The sequence below is a fragment of the Echeneis naucrates genome, chromosome 9 (assembly GCF_900963305.1).
Source record: "Echeneis naucrates chromosome 9, fEcheNa1.1, whole genome shotgun sequence".
Taxonomy (NCBI): Eukaryota; Metazoa; Chordata; class Actinopteri; order Carangiformes; family Echeneidae; genus Echeneis; species Echeneis naucrates.
The window spans coordinates 16,805,353-16,820,739 of NC_042519.1; the positions used below are offsets into that span (position 1 = coordinate 16,805,353).

A 15,387-nucleotide genomic window follows, 5' to 3' on the forward strand; every position below is an offset into this window, starting at 1 on the left:
GGCAAGGAGAGGAACAAGGAGAGAGCAATGAGCAGTAATCGAATAACACCAACATTTTCCACAAGATGGTTTCTCTAACTAGATTGTGGGGAAGAGTGTATCCATCTGAATGCCTGAGAGCAATACAAATGTCAGTGGTGAAAAAATTACGCAAGACTCAATTCGAATTTATTGGTATCTGCCATTGATGGATTGCAGAGGACCTTGGACAGCCAATTATCACCTTGAGAATTATGCTTGTGACACGTGTAGAGCTGAAAAGAAGTCTGGTGTTATTTCTTAAAGGGGTACCAGTTCCGTTAGATTATTCTACTATTAAGTTTTGGAAGTCTTTAGTTTAAGATGCACTGAGGGGCTAAAAAATAAATATGTGAAGGATTTAGTCGGTGTCCCTTTAGCAAGCCCTTAATTTATAATGATAAGGAAACAATCTAATTGTGTCTCAGTTCAGAGCTTGAAATGTGATCACTTGTCTGGGAGATGCCCATAAGCAGGAAAAGTGAGTCATCTGTGGAGCAACGAGGTTAAAAAGATGCAAGTGTTGGAGTTAAGATTACTGTGGTGCAGGCTTATGTCACATTCAACAACAGTCAAATAAATTTATTTGCCACAAGTCAGAAATGTGTGATCTTTCTGTTTTGACCATGTAAACCCCCAAAAAAAAAAAAAAAAAAAACTTACCCTGTATGAAAATGATCATGAAGTTAGATTTACTTACTAATAATTCCTCAAACAAATGTTCAGAGTAAAAAGAAACATTACCACACCAAGGAATGATTTGAAAGTGATCCTTTAGAACTTACCATATGACAGCATCTGATTTCACAGATGAGGTGGAGTGAAATAAGGACACTTCTGGTCAAAATCTGTACACAACCTCCAGATCCATTAGCAGGAATGAGAGAGGAAGCTCAGACAATTAGGGACTTCTGATTAATGAGGGTTCACAGAGGAAGTGGGAATCAGAATGGCTAAGCTTTTTGCTTTGCTGCTAGAGTGCAGTTAAACCTACAGTGCAATATCCGAGCAGTAATAACATCAAGGCTCACAGTTAAAGACTTTAAATTTATTGTTAATCAAAAGGTGAACTCCACACAACATTTTAATATGACATAAGAAAAACCTATTTACAGTTTGCGCATTTCTCTTTCATCCTGTACAATCTCAAAGCACTAAGAAGGATAAAAACAAGTGCAGCAGCTGAGGGCTTTCCAGGCTGAAGAGGATGAATAGTTGCCACAGATGCAGCCAAGGGAGGTCAGACCTCTGGTGTAGATGTTACATTTAGTGAGCGGTCTGGCTGATCTGTGGGCTCATTGCAAGCAGCAAGTCAATAGTCTCCTCCAGGAAGCTCATGTTGTAGTGGGAGGCTATGTTCCGAAACACTGTGATCTGCTCTGAGAAGCTCTTCAAAAGGAAGCAAAAAAATAACTTTGAGAACAATGTAAAATGGGAACAATCGTGCACTTCAATCAGTGTACCGAAAGATTTGATGTATTTATGAGTAGAAACCTTAGCTGAGAAAGTGAGGTCAAAGTCTCCGGCACACCCGCAGTAGAGGGGCATGTTTGCTTCCTTGACCCCTTTACATTTGACACACACCTAAAAATCACAAGAGCTTTTATTTTTTTTTCCATTATCATACTCTGATGTGAAGCTGTTCTTCAAAGTCATCTGGGGAATTACAGCAGAGTCTGAGCATTGGAGTCTCAGACAATGTTTTTCATCTTTGTGGTTATACAGACAGAGACAGTGGTGAAGCGCAACAAAGATCCTCTACTCAAATCAAATCAGGGTCATCACAGTCACAGTCTACAGGTATTACCCAATGACTCTGGGTAGTTTTAACTATTAAGTATGATGTAACTCACCAGGTCCTGCAAAGTGTAGCTCATCAGTTTCTTCTGCAGGGCTTCAACCAGAGCCATCTCCACAGATTCGGTCTCGTACTGAGCCTGACAATTGGAGCAAAACCACTGTGGCAACACCGACCCATCCTGAGGAAAGGAAAGCACCCTTTTGTCATCCAAATTTCTTCTGAAATACAACATGATGGAGCAGCTTCAAACAGGTGAAATGTCAATGTCAGTGGCTCAGCATGTACCTGTGCAACAGATGGGTCCTTGCAGAGGTCAAGGTCACGGCAGAAATTGCAGTGGTGGCAGATGACCTCTGGTAGGATGTAGGAATTGCAGGGGTCACGAAACTGAGCGTCCTCTGAAAACTCGCCAACGTCTACAAGACGCAGGAGGTCTCTCTTCAGCTTGTTCACCTGGTTCACTATGTTAGCATCCAGTGAAAGGACCTGAGGGGAGAACAAGAGAGTGAGAATTTTGGTTTAGTTGTAATTACTGCAAAATAGCTTGGCAGGGGAAAAAAAAAAAAAGGAAAACATGACAACATTAAACACATGAAAACAAAAACAGCTTTGCCAGATGTGTCTTTTTCTCTCCAGCCTTTGGTGTTTAGGTTTTTACCTGGCACACATATTTAATGAACTCTAGTGCAGGGTTGTTGAGTGGCAGGTGGGATCCTGGCAGGATGGGGAACATCTCTGAGGGCTGGGTCACACTCCTGGTACCTGTCACCTTCTTCTGGATTTTTTGAGTGATGGTGAAAAAGTTCTGCGTCAGCTCACTTGACACATACTCCTGGGAGAATGAGATCATTCCTGTGCCAAAGAGTTAAAAAGTTACATATCAAGGAGAAAAATCTATCTAAATATGGTTAAAAACACCTCATTAATGATTCACGTGACAGACACTTATCTGTCGTGACTCTGATGTGTCTTTAGTAACTTAAGCTGCTTCCCAAACAGCATCTTACCAGGAAGTGCACTCAAGTCTCCCATTGCCTGCTGGGAAGCCTGGCTGCCTCCACGTCTCTTCACCGGTGTTGTTCCAGGAGCATTACGTCTCAGCTCCTCTTTCATACTATGGTAGACAGCAGCAATGTAGGCTGCGGATGAAGAGCGTGTGTCAGAGTTGATAGAGAGAAAATCAAATAAAAGTATGTTTTGTGTGGATAATCTTTTACCCGAGACAATCATGAGGAAGTATTTCTGACAGGAGGCCGTTTGGGGGAGATACTGCATAATGTTCCAGTTGCTCTCAATCAACTCCTCCACCTCATCTGTCTCTCCATCATTATCCTCCTCCTCACCATCTGCTTCATCCTCATCCTCATCTTCATCCTCACTGCCATCCTGATCATCCTCTCCTTGACCATTTTTCTTCTTTTTAGGTCTTTCCTAAAAATAAACATGGAGGTGGGAATGAGGTCTGCATTCAACCTAGTAAACTTAAATTGTAAAAATAAAATTAAACTTAAAACAAAATTTATTTCATTGTATTGTACCTCTCCATATAGGAGACTGGAGGGCAGTTTGCCCTTTACACCACCGTGGTTGGCTGGGTCCATCCACAGCAGGAACTCCCAGCATCGGGAGAAGGACAGAGACAAGGAGTGGAACATTTCTCTGGAGTGGATGCTTAAGGAGGAAAAGTTAGGGAGGGGATTAGTCAGGTTTGGATCCACATAGAATATGACAGGAGAGACTGAAAAGCTTCTTAAAAAACAAACAAATACACAAACAAACAAAATCTTTTGGGGAAATATACGTAAATAATATATACTAATGTGTTGCTTTCAAAAACAAATGTTCACAATTTATTATTATTGTATTACTGTTTGGGGGGTTATATTGCTGCTTTGAAGACATTACAGCAATTAACCAATGGCCCAGAAATATTGCATTTTTAGAGTATTGATTCTATTCTTTTATACATCTATTTCAATCCAATTCTATGATTGAGTTTCTCATTGTAGGATAATGGCCAGCAGCCACAGCACCATCACTCAAAAACATCAACTGATCTAATGGATGATTATATGTTTTGGCCACAGGCTGATGGTATAAACCATTTTCATAGGCTCAGCTGTTCCCTAACTGAAGAGTGTAATAATATAAAGTATAAACTTTCTACATATTAATGTATTTATATTAAATAACAGTAGAGGTTGAAGAATGAATAAATATAGAGATTAAGTAATAAAATCCCTTCATAATGAAGAATGCAGGGGGTAAATATCTGACCTTTTAGTGATGTATTCTATGTAACCAATTGCATCGTCGGTCCTCCTTTTTTTGGTACACAAGATGATCCTGTTGAAATTTCCATACACCACAGTTGAGCCCAGACGTTTAAACTCTGCGACCAATCTGAGAGAAAAGTTGAGGGAAGGATGAATGAACAGCTGACGTCTTGAGCAACAGAAAAACTTAGAACTTCTGGTTTGGTCATTACTACATTTAGTTGTGACAAGTTTTATTCAAGCACTTAAATCAGTGATGGAGGCTTAGGGCAGCACAGTGGCATCGTGGTTAGTGTTGCTGCACCACAACAAGAAGGTTGCGGGTTCGGAGGTCCTGCGACCTGGAAATGGATAAGCAGTAGAAGATGAATGAACGAATGATGGAAGATTGTGACATCACACTTACTGAAGAAACACCTTCTTCATCATGTTATGCAGGGTGCGGTGCAGTGCAGGATCATAGAGCAGAGAGCTGGGGGAACGGAGCCAGCGGTAGAAGTGCATCACTTGGTTGTCTGCATACACATTGTGGTACTGAGTGATCTCCCTCACCCAACCAACCACCATGCTCTTCAAGATCCTGCTCATACAACACAAAGGGAGCAGTGGGATGAGCAAATCACAAATCATAAAACCTGCCTTCTTTAACAACATAACCAAAAAAACACTTCTAATTTGTGTCATACTGGATATGTTTGTCATGCCAAACAGATCTTCACACACCTGAAGGTGTTGGAGCAGAGAGCAGTCTCATCATAGCTAGCGAGAGCACTTGCTCCCTGGTTTCCTGACATCATGTCCTCCAGTGAGGCCTGTTGGATCACGTCAAAGCTGACACCCAGACTGGCTCCTCCCTCCATGTCATTGACATGCTGTGACTGGAGGATGGTGTTCACTGCCAGGCTCTGCAAGTCCAGCTCTACACACACTGGAAGGAGGGGGATAATCCATAAATGTAGACATTTTGTGTGGAAATATAGAAGTTTCTTGTCCTTCCCTATTTGTTTGTTTACGTACCTGTGGAGTAGCACCCTTGTGAATTGATCTCCACTGTGCTCCTGTCATCACTTTCCATGACCAGGCGACTATCATCAGCCTCTTTCCCTCCAAGGTCAGGTCTAGATGTAGGTGAAAGCCACAGCAGGTGGTTGTGTTTCCGTAGATGTCTTGCCAGAAACAAGTCTGAGCCGAATATGGACACATCCTGCGGCAAGTTCCCCACTGGTAAGTGGTAGTATCTGAAGGTAAGAGACGTATTTTTAAAAGGCAGCAGCAAAAACTGCTCTGAGGTCATAAAATGAAAGAGGATTCCCAGAGCCTGCAGGGTGTGATTTGTACCTGGCCATGTCAAAAGCCTGTGACAGGCAGCTGTCCAGATTGAGGTAGTGGCGAACCATACGGCGGGCACCATGGCGCTGCCAATCCAACACATTATAACTGATCTCATCAACCACATGCACAGGAACAACTGGGAACTCCTCAAGCACCGGCATCCCTGCTGCTAGTCGTCGCAACTCCCAGTTCGACTGCACAGCGATGAGCGTGGGCCCACGACGCTCCTCCTGTAAAACAGCAGCATGAAAAGCAGAGAAATATGAATATAATCAGTACTGTCCCAAAATGCATACATATATTTCAAAAGAATAAAGTACTAAATTGTGAGAGAGTACCTTATAGTTCAGCAGTATTCGCTGCAGTGCGCGGTAGATAGCCTTCACATCGCTTTCAGCTCGAACCTCAAAATTGTGTTTCTCTGGAGGCAGAAGCTCTTCTGTGGTCCTCTCCAGCAGGGCAGTGCGTTCAGCTGTGTAGAGGTTACTCAGGTTGGGCATCTGGTTGCTTCGCACCTAAGAAAAGACACAGAACTTGAGTGTTATTCTTCTTAAGCAGGAGAGGAAAGCATTTGTTGAGAGCAGGCAACAATACAAGATGTGTGTTGAAGCCCTAACACAAACACAGAGAAAGAAGTAAAGCTTTATTTTTCTTACTGTGTCCAGGACAAAGATGCTGGCTTTGCGCTGAGAGGGGATGTACAGGCCAAACAATGCCTTGTGACCCTGGCTGTGATGATACAAGTACATGTGACGAACACTCCCTGAGAAGAAAACAAATGTAACACACAATTTATCAAAACCTACTAAATAACAGTCCTTGTTCCCGGCAGAAACCTTGATCTAAATCTTCCAAAGAATTGAATTAGCTCATAAATATGTGATCAGATGCCCTCTGGATAACCTACCTTGTGGTATCCCATGATCATTAGGGCACTCATTTTAAATCTGATTGTGATAACTATTAGGAAAGAGTCTCTAATCTCTATAAAATCAGCACTGACATCAATTCAAGATGACCAGTGTGTGAAGCAGGTCTTACCGGGTTCCAGGTAGCTGAACTGTGCCAGAGACCTCATCTCCAGATGTTCCAAGTCAAAAGTATCGGCCTCCCTGCCGGCCAGATCCCTCACTACATGTTTATTCACCATACACACACAACCGAGCTGCACCAGTGCACGAAACAGTAAGGGGACCTGAAAGAGCGAGAAGCAGAAACATTATTAGTATCTTATTATCTCTTCAAACTCCTATATACCATTAAATGCACCCATTACCCAACACGTTGTTATAGTAGGTAATGAGAACACTGCAGGTACAATACCTGTGTTTCATAGACTCCTTCGATATCAGGTGCAGACAAATCTGCATTGATCTCATTGATGTGTTCTTGGTACATGTCCTCTGGTACGCAGTATTCATAAAGGTAGTACACAATGTTGGAGCGAGGCAGCAGGCGGTTCACCTAAAGCCAAATGATTTCAAGTTACACAGTACTTTGTTTGCTCTCAAGTTATTTAAAATGATGGTATTTTATTACTGTGTACCTTTTTGTATGTGGCTCCCTCCTCTTGTTTTGGGACTTTCTGATTGACATAGAAGACACGGGGGATGTTGAGCTTCATGCAGTGGAGGTCATTTCCAATCACAGCCCACAGCTTGTACAGACCAGGGTGGCTCGTCTCTGCAATCTGTGCAGTAGGGAACAGAATATGGTATCAGACACAATTATACCAGAGCGTATTAACATCAGACAAAATGTTTGGATTCCATCAATGGTTTCTTCAGAGAAGAGAAATTAGTGACAGTAAAACTCCACCTGCACAATTTGCCATGGCATGTCCAGGATGCTTCGGGCTGTCCTGCGAAGGAAATTTCCCATGCCGGTCGTTGGGCCATCTCTGATCACTCCTCCACCAACAGGCTGAGCTTCACCATCCAGCAACCTCCTCCTCTTCTTTCTTTCCTTCCTCTGCCTCAGCTGCAGCTCCCACTTTTTCTTATGATAGCGTAGCCACACTAGCCGCTCCTCCTGTATATAGACAGTGATTCGTACTGGAGCCATTACAATTATGATACATCTTAGGGAATGGTGGGGCAACTGTCTAAAAAAAAAAAACCCAAAAAGAAACTTTGTGGTTCTTGATGTTTTCCTACCCGTGTTGTTCCCATAGGGGGAGGTGGTCCCAGGATCTCCCTCCAGGACTGGGTAAGCTCCAAATCCTGAGACTCCACCTGGCTGTCCTCTCCCTGGGAAGCCCTTTTCCGCTTGGTGCTGATGAGGATGGCCGGCTGCAGAGGTCTGGCTGGCACCCCAAAGTCCTCTATATCTGCTGTCTGCCCTGCTGGAAGAGGTTGATGGGCCACCTGAGAGACAAGCAGACTTTTAGCAAAATGTATAAGAGACACAGAGTTGATTCTAGAGCATGTCCGACCAGAGGAAACTCAGCTTAAACTCACACACACTATATAAAAAATAAAATCTCAAAAATAACCAATGCGTTCAGAGATGGGAGCAGAGGCCATTGTCTGTAGTCATTTTATGTTTTGCTGTGAGGTGAACTTACCTGTCTTTTTCCCTCACTGGTGAACAGCTCACTAATCTTCTTTTGCTTGTAAATGTCATTTTTCTCCAGGAGTTTTTTGTGTAGCCAGTCAGGATGCCTCACTCTAGGCACTGGGTTCTTTACCTAATGATGAAATTAAGCAAATATAGTTTATTTTCAAATTCCTTTTGTATATATTGAGGCAGACTAAATGCATGCTTTGTTTGTTTATTTGTTTTTTACCTGTTGCAGCGCTGCAGGGATGGTGATGATTTTCTGGATGGCACTACCTAGCCTTTCTATATAATAACTCCAGTCAAGTATCTGGCACAGCAGAGTTTTGAGGTTAGAGGGAGCAAATAAGCGAAATCACCAAAGTTTTTATTTGGGTTTAGTTAAATACTCACAGAGCGGATGTCCATGTCATGCAGGCTGGGCATCTTCAACCACTTACGCAGGAAATGTTTCTTGACACTGGGCTCTGCCTGGAAGATGGCCAGAGGAATGGCTCTGATGGGAGACAAAAACAAATCAGTGTGAGACTAAGGACGTCTGCTTCTGGGATTACAGTGCTTGTTCTTAACAGTTATTAATTTCTGAGAGAGCAATTCTAAGTTCACTTTATTTGGTCCCGCTAAAAAGAGAAAATTAATTTTCAACATATTGTCTTATTTGGTCATGGGGGAACTTTAAAAAGGAAGCTCCTATGCCAGATACTTGATAGTGAGGTTTGAACACAAGCCCTTTTGCCCACTTTCAATGGTTAAAGTATTTATATCTTTTATTGCAACTTCCTGTACAACCCTTTTTATTCATGACTAATTTGTCCCAATAAATTACTGGAAATATGTAGTTTTTCCCCACAGTTACCTCTGACTGTAGAAAATGTTTGTAAAAGTAACTTCTTAGACTTCTGTTGCTCTGAGATTGGGATTAATGAAGTTTATCTTATCTCCTCCAGCCATTTATTAAAACCTGACTATCGTGCTGTATTTGACATACAAAGCTGAAGGTTGCCCTCCATTATAATTCAAGGGTAATTACTTTTAAAATTATATCCAGAAGTATATGGATATTTCCAGAGCTTTTGCCTCACCTCTCTGTAACAGGTGAACCCTCTGGTTTTCGGGAGATGACATAGCGACAGCTCAAACCAGCATCTTTCACCATCTGGTCTCCCAGAAACTCGGCAAGTCTCTTTGCTGTGCTGATGGAAGTGGACTTCTGCTCACCATAGTCCTCCAGCTTTCTGGACATTGACCGATTCTCTGAAATCAGGTCAAACAGCTCTGCATCTGGCATATTGGCAGCCTGTAAAACCAGTTACATAAAGCTTTTTGTTAAGATAACAAGGGCTGTTATAACAAACTGATGGCTGGTTGATTCAGGTTACTGGAAATACATTTAAGCACTATGCTGTTAATATCTTGTACTGCCATAATGCTGTAACATGACCTCCGTTCTCATATTTTACCTTACTGTACAGAACATCCAGCCAGTAGTCGGCCACTTTGGCCACAGAAGCGTAGACCTCCTCCAGAGTGGTACCTTTGAGGAAAGCTTCAAAAACTGATGACTGGAAAATCTTAATGAGCTGGAGCTCTCCCCTTCTCTTGACTTCGAAACCTTTCAGCTCAGCAAGAGAGCCATCCTCATTGAACACAGCATATCTACAACAAAGAGATTGCCCTATTAATATGTTTCTGACCAGGCAAACAAGTCCCAAGATTCCTGGTACAAATCATCCACCACCGGATTTGGACAAAAACTAAATAACTATTGCCATACCTTTTCTTCAGTTTCTTGCCTTCCTCTTTAGAGGCAGGGAGGATCATCGCTAGATATGGGCCGTCCACCTCAAAGAAGATACTGTTCTCTGACCTGGTGTTGTATGTGAGGGACGCTGGATCGACCAGTTCGTGGTACTGGTCATTAGTGAATCCCTCCTTCACCATGATGTTCAGCATGGCCCCCGGGTAGGATGTGGTTATCTTGGGCTTCTTCTCATTGCTTGTCTTCACCACGAAGTTTTCAGGAAAGGTGTTGGGGAGGACACACCAGATACCATCAGTGTCCAGCTCAAGAGGCCTCCTGAGACAGAAGGAAAAAAGGCAAGAAATGAAAATATATACACTAGGAGCTGGATTCAAGGCCACATGTTGGTAAGAATGACAGACAGGTGAAATAAGTGGATCCCCTCACTCCGAAAGAGAAAATAATCAGCAATATGACACTCACCCTATTTGTTCAATAAGCTCTCTAGCTTGAGTGATGATATTTGCTCCAGTGTAGCACACGATGCCAGCCATCTCCATGGAGTACCAGCGTGCCCTGATGGAAACACAAAGACAGAACACAAAGCATCAGGCCCACAGTGTCCATATATATATATATATATACATAAAATATATAAAATAAATAATAAATGGAGGATACTGGATTATTTTACAATAATGATGAAAACAAAATCACTCTTACCCTTTCCTCATGACATAGCCATAGAAGGAGTTCAGAATACACTTGTGAGCGAGCTGAAGAGAGTCGTACAGGATCTCCATGTTCTTGCAGCGCTTCACCTCAGCAGCATCTCCACTGTCCTGAGCTGATGACAGTTTCTTCTTCCAAACCTTAAGAAAAGAAGCATGAAAACAACTGCATTTAATAGGTAAAAAAGCCAATTTTATGTTAAATGTACATTCAGAATTGAGCTTCAAGACCATAGGTATTTTATAAACTGCAAACTGTGTTCGAATGATTAATTCTCTATTATTATTGCCGATAATAAACGTACCTTGTGGAGTCCTTTGAATTCATAACGGCGATCTCTGAAAGCTCTCACTGTGTCAACGTAGAAGGAGTTTTCTCTTTGACAGATAGTGGTGACTCGTTGCTCCAGCCTGGTGACATGTGTCTTCTTGTAGGCTTTCTTACAGTAGTCTTTGATAAGAAATGCGTACATTTGCGTTACCAGTAGCTTTGACCACTTGGGGAAAATGTCTTAGTGAAACCATTAAAAACCTAAATAATGGCTAGGAATGAAGATGAAATACCTGCCAAACGCTTTTTCTCATGTTTAGCCTGCTCCTCTCTGTTGAGGTTGTGGAAGGCCCGAGCTGGACCGTTGGGGAACAGTGGCGGGAACTTCTCAGACTCAAGTTGCTGCTGGATACGGTGAAACTCACTGCGAGTGGCTGGCACTGCACACAGAGGAAGCCTTATATTTATGACCTTATATATACTTTCTTTAATTTGGATTAAAAGTATTTTAGTCGGTATACTCTTCTCACAAGAAGTAAACCCCATTGCAGTTTTGAGGTGAAGCGAAAATTATTTGTTGTCAACTTCCACGAACCACAACAATTAAAAATAAAAAAAAAGTGCAACTTACTGATCTCCCCTCTCCATTGCCAGGCCATCCGCCTCTGACAGGCGGCTCCAGGCTTATTAAAGTCACAGGCAGCACAAGTGGCTTCATCAACCATTGCAGATGGCTGTAAAAACAAAAATATTGAGTTTCATGCATTTCCAGAATTTTGCTTCCTTTTATTTATTTTCTTACCTGCAAGCGATTGGTGAGAATGATGTTGGGGTACATGGCCCCAACATCCAAATGGTAGATGAGGGGGCATTCGATCCTGTTTGGAACCTCCTTCAGGGAGATCAGCTTCTTCTTGATCTCCTCACAGACCTGAGAAGATACCAGAGATATTTTTTAAACTTCAAGCCACAAATGTTGATTATAGTTGTCACAGTTTTAAAAACACACCAAAACTAAAAGTAATACCTCATTAAAATTTGTGACTTGCTCCAAAGGGATTTTCTCCTCTTCCTCAATTGCGTGCCGCATTGTTCTCTCTACTCTTTGCAGTAGGAAATCAAATGCAGCTGGGTTCTGTCAACAGATTAGACAATGTCATATGGCAAACATCACAGAAGTATGACGGGAAGAGTTCGCATCAAATAAGACTGTGACGGACTGTACCATTTTGAAACGGCACGGGATGTCACTGCGAAACACCCCAGACTCCAGCGCCTCCACATGGCCACCCACATAGGTCTCTGAATCCATGACGTGGCCATCATCCGTCAGTTTGTTGAAAACCTGCTCCTGCTTATTGGGGAATATGATGTTGGCGTGGAAGGCCTGCACCATGAGCAAGGCCTCACACAGAGTCCCAGAACCTTTACGCAGCACCTGGTGAGAGATGAATGATGCAAAGAAAAGGCATGAAGATCTATCTAGATGGAAGTTATTTTTGTCTCTTACAACACACCCAATCGACAAACCTCATCAGGCTCCATGGGGATGATGGTGCACAGAGCGAAGATGAAAGGATGAACATATTTCATGTAGAGATAATATGTGGCCACAGCATCGGACACAGAGTAGGTTGCTAAAGTCTAAAAGACAAAGAGAGGGGAAGAAAAAAAAAAAGTTAATTGAAGTGAGGTCACCCATTAAGAAACAATTCACCTCTTTAATTTGATGAACAGTAAAAAAAAAAAAAAAAATGAATTCCATCTCTTTACCTGCGGCTCTTCTGTCGCCATGCGGCACATCTCCTCTGGGTCCAGCTCCACTGGATCGTAACCCAATTTAGCCTTCGCTGCCGCCTTCAAATTATGACTTCCCACTGGCAGGTAGCTGTCTCTTTTTACCCACCTGCAATAGAGATAAGAAGGATGACGTATGTTAATTTACAATAAGTGCATGTTTACATAAACAATACTGATATCATCTCAGGTGCATCAGACATGGCCAGACCTTAAACAGTCCATGTGGATAGCCTGACTGGACTTGTACTCGCCCTGACTGTCCTTCTGGAAACCGATCTCCCTGTGCATGCTCAGTCCGTGCAGGGCAGCCCGAGTCTCAACAAAGGGCCTTTAGAAAAATATAAACAAAGGAGAAGTGAAAGAGAAAGACAAAAGGTGAACATCTGCATATATGAATAATACACGATTATTTTGTAGAAACAGCAAAAAGACAGCTCACCAATCAAAGAAGTCTCCATTGTAAGTGACAAATATGTTTGGCTGGGTTTCTTGAACGTGATCAAACCACCTCTGAATGAGGGCCGCCTGCAGCCAAAGTCATGTTACCATATGTTATTGCACTGATGCAAAAATGGAATGTCACATTATCTTAGACATTTATTTACAATGTAGTATATTTATAATGACACAACTACACACCTCATCATCCTCATTAAAAACAGTGAAAGGCCCCTCATACTCAGGTTTGGGAGTGAACTCAAAGTCCTCAATATTCTCCGACACAATCTCTCTGTTTGTGATCAGAAATCCCTTTAAAACGGAAATATAAGAAATATAAATTTAAAAAAAAAAAAAAAAATCAACAGAAAAAATGACATAAGTGACCAAAGTAAATCAAACTCACCTGTCCATCTATCATGTAAGAGATCATCATAATCTGGTCTGTCTCTGCATCTGGGAATTTCAGTGGAAGTTTGGTAGTCTCAATGTCAAAAGCAAGAACAACAGGGTCCTAAAAGGACATGAAACAATGTTTTATGGGCTTTGACTCATTGGAAACCTTCATGCTAATTCAGATGAAATGATGACCAAAGCACAAAATCCTCATACGGGTCGCTCCACAAGATCATCTCTCCTTATAATCTCTGGTGGGTAGGCGCTGCTTCTATATCTCACGTTGTACCAGTGAGCCTGTTGATTAAGGATGATGGAGATGAGAAGAGTGAGCATTTGTGGGGGATTTCTGAAACACCGAACTAACAAAACTGCGTCTTTACCACGTGGATCTTTAGGTCGATGGACACTCGCACATGATAGGGCACGTCATACTCTCTCATGTCCACTATGTTGTCTAACTGGTCTGAAATACTCTTTGCCGTCCCGTCTTCATCTGCAGAAGTCACATTACCACCTGATAGAGCACTGAAAACAAAACAAAACAAAACAAAAACAAGTACCCACAGTTGAATTAAAAGTAGAAACGGCTGGGTAAATGTTATTTTATTTATTTATTTTTTTAAAGAAAGTAAACTGATGGGCGGTACCTTGATAACATTGAAGTGTAGGCATCATTGGTCTGCTCCCTCTCTCTGTTCTTGCGTACTGCTGGAGCAATCTCACGCTTTACTTTGATGAGGTCGTCCACAGTGTTGAAAGCCAGTTTGATGTAGCTTCTCTTCAGTCCTACTAAATGATTTGGCTTAAGGAAGCGGAACAAAACACATCAGTTCCTTTAAAACTACCACAGATGTGAGGTTTCAACGATATATCACAAAGAAAGCAGTAAATGTTTCCTTTAAGACGATGCAATCTCTTAACAAAATTCTTACTTTACTTTGGGATTTTTATTTTTGTTGTGTAATAATACCTAAGTTGATGATGATGATTCAAAAGGATATATATCAAAAAAACAACAACAACAAAAAAAACACTTACCAGGTCCAGATCTTCTTTTTGGATCATTTCAAGCTTTGCAACTTTTCCTTGAAACTTCTTAGACAGGTAGGAGATGACTTCTCTCTCGCAGTTCTGGAAATAAAGTTGTCATCAGAAAAGGCCAAGGGGAACATGCAATGTTAGCTGAGAAAAATGACAGAGGCTGACTTACCTTTTTAGTGGCTATGTAAAAATACGGCTTGAAGGGGAGAGCCGCCTTCAGACAGAATAAAAATCAGGAAAAATACAGACTGTTAACATAATGGAAAATGGCTCGATGTTTTCGTAATAACTGGCCCTGGGATGTAAAACCCAGTGGTCTCCCAGGACTGGGATTTAAACACACCTTAAACCTTTTCCCATCCTCCTGGATGAAATAAAAGTCCACAGCACTGATCATCCGCTTGTCCTCATCCAGGATCTCGGTCTAGAAATAAAAATTGAAACACTGTGATGGTCGGTGTGACTTCAACAACAACAACAACAGGACAATCCCGACCTCCACACCGTGGGGACCTACAGGGTGCATGTTGATCAGCCAGCCCGTCTTCTCCCCCGGCTCCTTCATCCTGTCGAAGCCGAAGCGTGAGTCCATCTCGTCGGTGAACTGGCTCCGCTCCAGCCGCTTGAGAGCTGACATCGAGGATCCATCGTCCCTGGACCAAACACACAAAGTTTCCCCCTGTCATCCTCTGATCTGATCAACCAATCTCACCCGCAGGATAACACACACACATCTGGACTTCAGAGGGGATAAAATCAGATGTGAACTTACAGGTTCTCCTGGTCTGCTCCGGTCGGTCCCCGGTCCGCTCTGTACCGGCCGCTGTTCTGCAGCACCATCTTTCCCCGCCGGCTGGAGGCCACAAGGCGGCCAGAAAAGTCAAACAACAACCGCTCGGCTCGCACAGGTCTGCCGGTAAAACTGCATTTGAGGCAGACTTTAAAGTTATTAGTCTCCTTGTTTCTCCGTCAGTCACTCA

At 42.4% G+C, this 15,387-nt stretch overlaps 1 protein-coding gene across 2 annotated transcripts; it reads right to left on the reverse strand.

The window, feature by feature from the left end:
* Nucleotides 1-1,089: 1,089 nt before the first annotated feature.
* Nucleotides 1,090-15,387, reverse strand: pole (polymerase (DNA directed), epsilon). 2 transcript variants are annotated; one of them, XM_029510552.1, is made up of 48 exons: nt 15,180-15,387; nt 14,925-15,060; nt 14,751-14,831; nt 14,577-14,621; nt 14,405-14,497; nt 14,014-14,168; nt 13,747-13,891; nt 13,580-13,660; nt 13,374-13,481; nt 13,169-13,279; nt 12,969-13,054; nt 12,738-12,857; nt 12,503-12,635; nt 12,260-12,373; nt 11,955-12,167; nt 11,757-11,864; nt 11,532-11,660; nt 11,361-11,463; nt 11,023-11,169; nt 10,764-10,909; nt 10,451-10,599; nt 10,211-10,303; nt 9,761-10,063; nt 9,447-9,642; nt 9,069-9,283; nt 8,380-8,482; nt 8,216-8,296; nt 7,994-8,116; nt 7,584-7,793; nt 7,246-7,458; nt 6,974-7,117; nt 6,751-6,891; nt 6,469-6,622; nt 6,084-6,190; nt 5,766-5,942; nt 5,434-5,657; nt 5,113-5,333; nt 4,819-5,023; nt 4,502-4,675; nt 4,097-4,222; nt 3,358-3,490; nt 3,037-3,250; nt 2,827-2,958; nt 2,478-2,671; nt 2,105-2,305; nt 1,872-1,997; nt 1,513-1,602; nt 1,090-1,407 (listed from the first exon to the last, which is right to left on the reverse strand). In XM_029510552.1, exons 1-48 carry the CDS (start codon nt 15,245-15,247, stop codon nt 1,285-1,287), a joined length of 6,894 nt encoding a protein of 2,297 aa, XP_029366412.1. In that variant the 5' UTR covers nt 15,248-15,387; the 3' UTR covers nt 1,090-1,284. The 2 variants fall into 2 exon arrangements, with proteins under 2 accessions (XP_029366412.1, XP_029366413.1); XM_029510553.1 differs by lacking the exons at nt 1,090-1,407; nt 1,513-1,602; nt 1,872-1,997; ... (4 more) ...; nt 3,358-3,490; nt 4,097-4,222 and adding an exon at nt 4,253-4,436 and having other exon boundaries at nt 4,513-4,675.